This window comes from Neopelma chrysocephalum, unplaced genomic scaffold (genome assembly GCF_003984885.1).
Source record: "Neopelma chrysocephalum unplaced genomic scaffold, ASM398488v2 Primary Assembly neopelma1_26, whole genome shotgun sequence".
Classification (NCBI taxonomy): Eukaryota; Metazoa; Chordata; class Aves; order Passeriformes; family Pipridae; genus Neopelma; species Neopelma chrysocephalum.
This window is the reverse complement of record NW_020897695.1, coordinates 26,538,974-26,547,411: the sequence shown is the minus strand read 5'-3', so window position 1 is coordinate 26,547,411 and position 8,438 is coordinate 26,538,974. Positions and strand designations below refer to the sequence as shown.

The window sequence follows — 8,438 nt, the reverse complement described above, 5'->3', positions numbered from 1 at the left end:
ATCTCTGCTGTTTTCAGTTCCTATCTGTTGGAGATGGACTGTTTATGTAAGAATACAGACAAGTATCATTTATTTCTTTAGGCATACAACTAACTCTAAATGTCTAAAAATATTTCCTGAAATCAGTGTAGAATAGAGGTCATTCAGTTCCTTAAACGTGCTGTCTTAACGTAATACCAAATATTTCAGTTTGCTCAAAAGTTGTGTTGCGTGAAGGTCGAATATTTTTTTTGCCAATGGAAAGACAGAAAATGTGCTGGAATATCATTTCTGTATAAGTCCTCTGGAGTTAACTAAATAAATAAAGTTGATTTCAATTTTATGAAGTCAAGTACACCACCACCCCCTGCATTATTACTCAATTCAAAAATTAATAAAACCTATAATAGGTTTTTAGTGCTTCAAAAAATGTTCTCGAGGTTTCACTGTTGCTCTTGCAAGCTAAATCAGTGACTAGGATGTTTGAAAACAGATCTGAGAAAAAGGAGGGACAGATAGTTTTTATCACTAAATGGTCATTTTATATATTTCCATGGGTTCTTTTGCTTTTCCTACCTTTGAATCTACTGATTAAAAGAGTAAGTATAAGATATTGATTAAACAGTGTAACACTGAATTCAAGATTGGTGGGGTTTATGTTAATCAAGAGGTTTGTAGAGAGAAATATTTGTGCAGACTGTTGTTTGAGTACAGTGAATTAAGGCAAGATGCTTGCTACAAATGAATTCACTTGCTTTTCCTGTTTTGATTCATATTTGTATTAGCTTAATGTGGTCACCTGCATTGCTGAGCAGTCTTTGAATCATGGGTATTAGGAGACTCAATAAAAAGGAAACATTTAGAGATTCCAAAGTTGCTTTATGTGTTTTTAGTGTCAAAGATTAAGTTAAACAAATGTGTAAATTATGTGTCTCTCTATTTAGCCTTTAAACAAAGATTAATAATCAGTTATTGCTAGGGACTATAGGAAAGTTTTGACAGATTATTGAAGAAAGCCATGGGGGATTGGATATATGCAGCTAACTGTATATAGTCATCTATATAAAAATTTACTGTTTTTTAATAGATGATGAAATGCTACGAATCATTTTCCTTAGGCAAAGCTTGTTTTTGTCAGTCCATAGCTGAAAGATATATTATTTCAATTTTAGTAATTTTAAATATTTATCTTCCTATTACATACCTTTAACATCTAAGTTTAGGCTACAATTAATGGAAATGTATTTAATATACTAGTATTCAAGGCTCAATAAAGCTAACTTCAGAGCATGTATTAAGAGTAGCAAAGAAAAATTTTATGTTTATGGTGCAAATTAAAGCCCAAGTCTATCTCAAACATACATACCATGAAATTTCATTGTAGTCAATATGGTGTTTGGCAGTGCAGAACCAGACTGATTACTGAAATATAATTACCTTTGTGGAGGAATTTAGTTGCGCGGGGAAGTCTATCCTAAGACTGTGCCTTAATACTTCAATAGTATTAAAGTAGGGCACTTGAAGGCTATTCATGAGCAATTATTTCTAATGCACTTTAAACTGTAATTGAATAAAAAATGGCTGCACTAGACTGTTTTGAGAAATCTTTGCCATTGTGTAACATTTAATTATCAAATTTTGCATTTCGGTATTCTAGCATTTGAAAAATTCTCGTTTGCCAAGTAATATACTTTTTATAATGTTAAAAGAATTGTTCTATTACTACAATAATAGTTTCAGAAGATAATCTTTCCTAAAAGTTAAGCATCTAGGGCAGCAACAGCAATATTGTTTTTCAGCTGGTACTTCAGTAGCCAGAAAGGTTTTTGTTGTTTTCAACTTTTTAATTAAGATTTTTCTCATAAGATAATTCATTATACCGTGTGGTTTAAAATGTGAAGTGTAGACCTTTAATCATTCCCTCATTCAAAAATGAAATATTTCAAAAACTTGACACTTTTTTTAGTGCAAGTAGACAATTGACGGTATAAGCCATTATTTTATTGAGAACCATTAGCTATTTAAAACTTTTTGCATAAATTAAAGAGGAGCTAAATGGATTTGCGGTTGTTGCCATTAGTAGCATTTTAGATTATACAGGCAATTATTGTGTTCATTAACATAGAGCAGCCCCTTTGCAAAACTGTTGTGTTTTTCAAAACTGTTGTGGTTTTCTTAGACATTATGTACAAATTTTCCCTTGGAGATTAAAATTTCCAGTGGTGTGTTTAACTTTGTTAACACAGTTGTTTCAAATACAACAAATATTATGACAAGTAGAAGCAAATTTGTTTTACTAATATGGAAAATTGCAGTGAACATGGAAAATTACTCCAATTCTTAATTCATCTATTTCTTATGTTGTTATAATTATTCTGGTTATGATTATCTTCCAAAGAAAAGAAATCACTTTCGTAAGATGGTATATTTTACAAATGCTTTGATAAAATCACAGTATAGTTGAAATGAACTTTATCCACTTTTGCAGTACTGAGATGAATTTTAGAGTATGTTAGTGAATTTCTATATGAAATATATCTGGATAATTCAACAGTGTTTCATTAGTCAAGTGCAGAAATTGTTTAAGTGGAAAGGCACAGAATTAAATTAATTAAGTATCTTTCAGTACATTGAAGTAACTAATTTTTGAGAAATGGAGAATGCATTTCTATTAAAACTTTCTTTGTGTGCCTTCTTAAGTGGGGTTTTGTAATTGCCTTCACTTGCTGTGGTAAATGAAAATATTAAAATTTGCGATGACCAAGAGTGTGATCTATATTTAAAAGAATGACATTATTAGAAACAAACCAAATGTTCTTGAGCAAGAGATTTATTGTGTGGAAAATTGTTCATCATCGACTTTTTTATTGCCTTAATACCTCTCCAAACACATTTTTGTTGGATCCCAAACTTAAATTTGCATCTGTCTTCATCAATTACAAAGGTTTTAATGCTTTGAGTTAGCTGTGTCAGTCTGCAGTGAACTAAATTTAATGTTTCTGTCCAAAAAGTGGCATTCTTTCCAAAGAAGCTCTTTATTCATTTCTGTTCTGGGGTGGGGTTTTTATGGGGGGTTGGAGAGGGGAGAGATAGGCTTTCACTACCATGATGCAGGGGGGAAAAAAGTGTGAGGTAGTAGTTATGCATATTGCAAGACAGTGATTCTTTATTTTATTACAAAAAAAGACCAACTCTAGAAGGCCAGATTAAATCATTCCTTTCACTTTTTAATGGGATTTGGATGAATAGAGTAAAATATGCACTTTGCATTCATTGATAGCATCTTTAGGTTGAGGTAATTGAGTCTTTTTTCCCTGACTGAATGAATAATGACTTCATCTGATCCTCAGCGAGGCCTGAAACTTAGGCTGCCTTTGTCAACGCAAAAAGATCTGGGCTTTGAAACATGCTCTACTTCCCTGGCTTCATTTTTCTTCATTTTAATCCAAAAACCTATTTTTCTCAATAATTCAAGCATAAACTATGTAGTAGTTGAAGCAGCGGAAATTGCAAGATATTTGTCCTCGTTGTGCTGCTTTTTAAATGCAGCTGATAAATCAGCCGCTGTGGTCTTCAGCTGCCTGGTTCTCTAGGGAAGGGACAGCCCATGTGTAAGCAAGATTGCTGGAATTTTTAAGAACTATATTTAAAGTGCTTCTTTTGCAGACTGTTTGTTATCTAAGGAAGTGTTATGTTTTACTGGTCTTACTGGCAAGACTTGGAGATAAAAGGGGCGTCTGTGATGGGGCCTAGGAAACTCTTCCTGACATAGTTTTCCCACATACTTTACTGACTACTAGAGCATCCCAAAAAGTGGAGTAAAAATACCCTAGCTTACCTCATACGTTATTGAAATGGTAAGAGTCTTAGTTACATAGCTTAAATACATTTTTTTTCATGAGAAACAGTGGGTGAAAGATAGCCTCTCTTAATGTTTTTCTTAAAATGTTTCTAAATCAAGTAGCTTTTTACTCATGAAAAGTTTTACTGTAATGGTTTGAAAATGCATATTCCACCTGATTGTTTTTTATTATTATACTGAATAACTGAAAACTTCATGCAATTAAAAATTATTTCTGTGGAATTAATTCAGATGTACAGAGTGGGATGAGAGCATAGTGATAGGTGGCAGTGCATAAGTTACATGAATGAGAAGGCAGCTCTGTCGCATGTGTCTGTTGATTCTCAAATCTAACAGGTTTTTGATCTTCTAGCAGTCAATGAACTTCCTACAAATATAGTGTGCAGTGTTGCTATTTTTGTTGCACGCATGACAAAAGAAAATTGTTCCTGCTCATTTGTTCATCTGTAATGGTCTTTGCTCCTTGTCCTCCTGTGTTCCTGTCCTGGATCAGGGAATGGGGGAGGGATTTGCCAGATGTAAAGGCATTCAGGAGGCTTGGCTGGAATAGTTCAAACTGGTTCTGGGCATTGTTTTTGTCCCATAATGAAGGAACATTTTTTTGCATGCAAGTATTAGAATAATAATCAATGCAATCATCAAAATGCATTTAACTGTTACAAGTGCATGGATTTTTAATAGGTAGGAATAACCAAAACAAGTAATCACTAATTGTTTGCTCAGCAGAAGCATCAGTTTAAGAAAAACTCATGACTAACATGATTTCTTTTTCTTTCTCCAGGTTGGCTTGCTGGACCTGGAGTTGAATCAACTGACTAAAGCCCTGTTTTTGGCATTAGTTGCACTATCAGTTGTTATGGTAACCTTGCAAGGATTTGTAGGCCCATGGTATCGTAACCTTTTCCGGTTCCTCCTGCTGTTTTCCTATATCATCCCGATCAGGTATGTATAAGAATGAAAGCAAATACAGTTGTCTAATTTCACTGAATGTGGCTTTCTTGAAATTTATACTTGCTTCTCATTGCAAAGGAAATTGATCTTATCAGGATGGTGAAGGAGAAGGTGCCAACAAATCTGCTGATTCTTGAAGGATCACTGTACAGAAAACAATACTGTTGTATTTTTTTTTTGTATAATGTTAATCTTGCTGGAGTAATCAGGATATCTAATCCTTTACTAGCATAAATGTATTAATAAGGATACAATCTTGGTATACTTGAGAACGTGGTTTTAGGAAGCATGTAGTTGAATGAACCGTTAAGTATATTTTGGAATTTTATTTTTAATGCCTTAAATACTGAAATTGTTCCGTTTCTCTGGTTAAAATACAGATTTTTTTTTACCCCAATAATGATTAATTTAAATTGAATGGCTGAATAATGTAGGTGTGCTTTTACAATGTAAGGACTTTTAACATGTGTAACCAAGTAGAGACTTGCCCTGAATTAATTAATTCATTAAGCATGAGTACTGTATATTCAAATTGCAGATAAACTGGAACAGGAAATAATATCCGCATGTGTAATCAAGTCTTCTGTGGAGACAGAAATGAGAACACTGACTCTGAAATGAATTCTTTTCTTTGCAAACTGGAAATACTGTCTCTGTTAAAATACCCAGTGTTTAGATTAATGTAGTTGTTAATTTTAGATGCCCTCTAGGACTCTTCAGTTAGATGTGTCATTCAGTAAGCCTAGTGACTAGCCACAGAGTTAGCAGCATCTAAACTGTAGGTAGGTTTAAGGCCTGCCTCCTCAGGCATGCACACAATACTTAAGTTCATGTAGTAAAGGAAAAAAAAATAACAGGAGAATTTCATTATACATTTTAATCTGAGTTTAGGTTACTTATGTGTTACTGTGTTCACATTTTTTAAGTACATGTCCGTATGAAGGAAATGGTATCATATTTGACCAATGGGATACTCAGGAAGCCTTTGTCTTAATGTAAGGACTTGTATTTTTATAGTACTTTTGTGTTTCAAGAGAAACTGATTATGTTGGTAAGTTGAAGGAGAAATTGAAGAATCAAAATTTTGTGGTATCTTTCTACATGCTGTCATTGTCATAACTCCCTTAATGCTTGTATGATGCTGTCCAGGTTGTCTTGTTATCCTCCCCATACACACGCAGTTACTGAGTTTTAAGCAACTTATTCATGTGAAGAGGCAAAAAGGGCTCCATTCCAGTGATTTAGTCTACGTATTGCTGGAAGATGCACTTTAGGACTTCCAGGGGAAGGGAAAAATGAGCTAAGGATATAAAGGATCACTTGTCATTCACTGTGTTCTTCCATAATAAACATAATAAGCCCAAACTTATATCTGTCTTTTAACAGTTTTAATATCTTTGTTATTGGATGCAAGAGGATTAAGCTCATATAGATGGTGTAAGTAAATTTGACTGTATTGCAAGTTCAACATATGCCATTGAAAAAACATGTTCATTGAGCAGCTCATTTTCAATATACAAGTTGCTTTGTGGACTTGTGGAATAGCTCTTCTCCAAAAATAATTTCTAGGATACATCTAATCCAATGTTTCAGTTGATTGTGGGAGAGAATATACAAAGCTGAAGTATTACAGGATGTGATTGGTTTAGTTCTGAGATGGGCCATGTAGTTAGCTCTGGAAGATTAGACAGGAATCTGTCAGAGAATGCTTTTCTCTATAGAGGTTTATCTGTTTCTATACCAAATTTTCTTCAACTCGGATCATTTATAAATACAGGGTTGCTTCCCACACTGTCAGCAAAATAAACAACTTGGTCATGCTGGTGTTTAAATATGACTACACTTCCCTGCCTTTCTTCTGGATGTTAAGCAGTGAAATGATTTAATTTTTAGGCTGTATTTGGAATGTAAACTCTTGAAGATGAAAATTACAAGGCTAATGACATTGAAGCACCAGGTGTTGTCCTCTCGTTATTTTTAGATAGCTGTATGGGGAAAATAATGAACTTCAGATGTAAAGGAAATGAACATGGGAGATTGGGATTCACTGGTAGAGGCAAAGCATATCTGAATTCATGCACACATGAAATGTGTTGATTGATAGTTTGAGAGAATTCAGAAAGCTTCTAATCAGGGAGCTTTTTTGCAGTTGTGTTGGGCTTTTGGTTTGCATAGCAAGGGAAAAATTCCAGGTATGCAATAAAAATAATTTTCCATGGCTGACATGTTTGGTGAAGATTATCAGAAAGATGATCGTAGAATTACTAGGGTTTAACTGATCTCTGTGCAGTCTCTCCCATAATTAGTAGGAAGAGGAACTTTTTTTTGGTGCTCTGGGAAGAAGCTGGTTCCTTGTGGTTCAGCTGCATCCTAAATACTCCTCTAGATCAATGTTGCTTCACTATGTGCAGACAATTACTGTGGAGCTTGTGAGACTTTAGAAGTATAAACATAAGGCAACTGTAAAAAAACCCAACAACACAACAAAACAAAGAACACCCCAACAACCAACACCTACCCACCTCTCTTCTTCAAAAAAACAGCCCCCAACATTGCACATGTTCTGTAGCATACAGGGAATTAAGCAAAATGGAGAAAAGGTAGTGTAAACAAACATCAAAAGTTTAGCCCATTCTCTGAATTGCTTGTAAGTTAGAACCATAATGCACAAAATGTTTTGAACATCCCCACACCCCCAGAAATGTTTGGCCCCTAAAAATAATTCTGTTTCAGACATTTTCTTTTCCTCTATAGAGGAAACATAGCCCAGGGAGACTCCATAAGCAATCTGCTGCCCTAAAAAGTTAAGCTATTTTATTTTCTTAAGATTTATCAGGAAAGGAAGATGTAAAGCAAGTCCTTGACAGACTGTCCAAAACAAAATAAATCTCTCTAGGATTATGCTCACCCATTCTCTGAGTTTTTCCATGTTCCTTGGTATTTTCATGCCTTTTTTTTTTTAGTAGGCTGTAGCCAGTTTGAGATGCATTAATATGTATCCACGGATTCCTCCAGTGACTCTGAGACCATTTCATTACTTGTTTTAAATAAAATCACTAATTGAAATACATCATCTATCAGTTTACAAGATCTTGTCTGACTGTATCACCTAGTGCAGCTGTCGCGTAGCAAGCTAGCAGAGAGCACATGTCCTCAGGTATTGTCCATGCTGCTGCTCTTTGTGATACCGGTGTGGAACTTCCTAGGCCTTTAATGTGGCGGGTTTTTTTTCATGCTAATGAAAAGCCAACACCTCAGGTGGGGGAAGGTGGGTAAACTTTGACAAAGTTATATATGTTATCTTTTACCTGGTTATCCAGTTTAACTCTATTACGATGGTTATAGAGAAAGTCTTTTTAATTTGATATAGTTTTAAAAATTAGGTTTACATTTTTATTAGTGGAGTGTAGTTTACCTTTTATGTGGAACCAATGATAATTACAATATACATTTAAAATTCTGATACAAATCATGTAAATCTTGAGGGGTTTTTCCTTCTGTTTTTGCAGCTACTAAATTGGTCAATTTTTTTAGTTTTAGTTTTGCTTTTTAAAAGCTGTCAGAAACGCAGTTACACATATGTGTATTTTTAAGTGCAAGAGAATAGAAAAGTCTTTAATCAATGTGGGATGCAAGTTACCTGCTG

The 8,438-nt window shown here is 34.3% G+C and overlaps 1 protein-coding gene across 4 annotated transcripts in view; it reads left to right on the top strand.

Annotated features, from left to right (window-relative positions):
- The window catches only part of ATP9B (ATPase phospholipid transporting 9B (putative)), a 165,264-nt gene that overhangs the window by 105,658 nt on the left and 51,168 nt on the right, over positions 1-8,438 (top strand). For all 4 annotated transcript variants that reach the window (XM_027676005.1, XM_027676004.1, XM_027676008.1 and 1 more), the window contains exon 12: positions 4,623-4,783. In XM_027676005.1, coding sequence (XP_027531806.1) covers positions 4,623-4,783 — 161 coding nt within the window. The remainder of the gene's footprint in view (positions 1-4,622; positions 4,784-8,438) is intronic.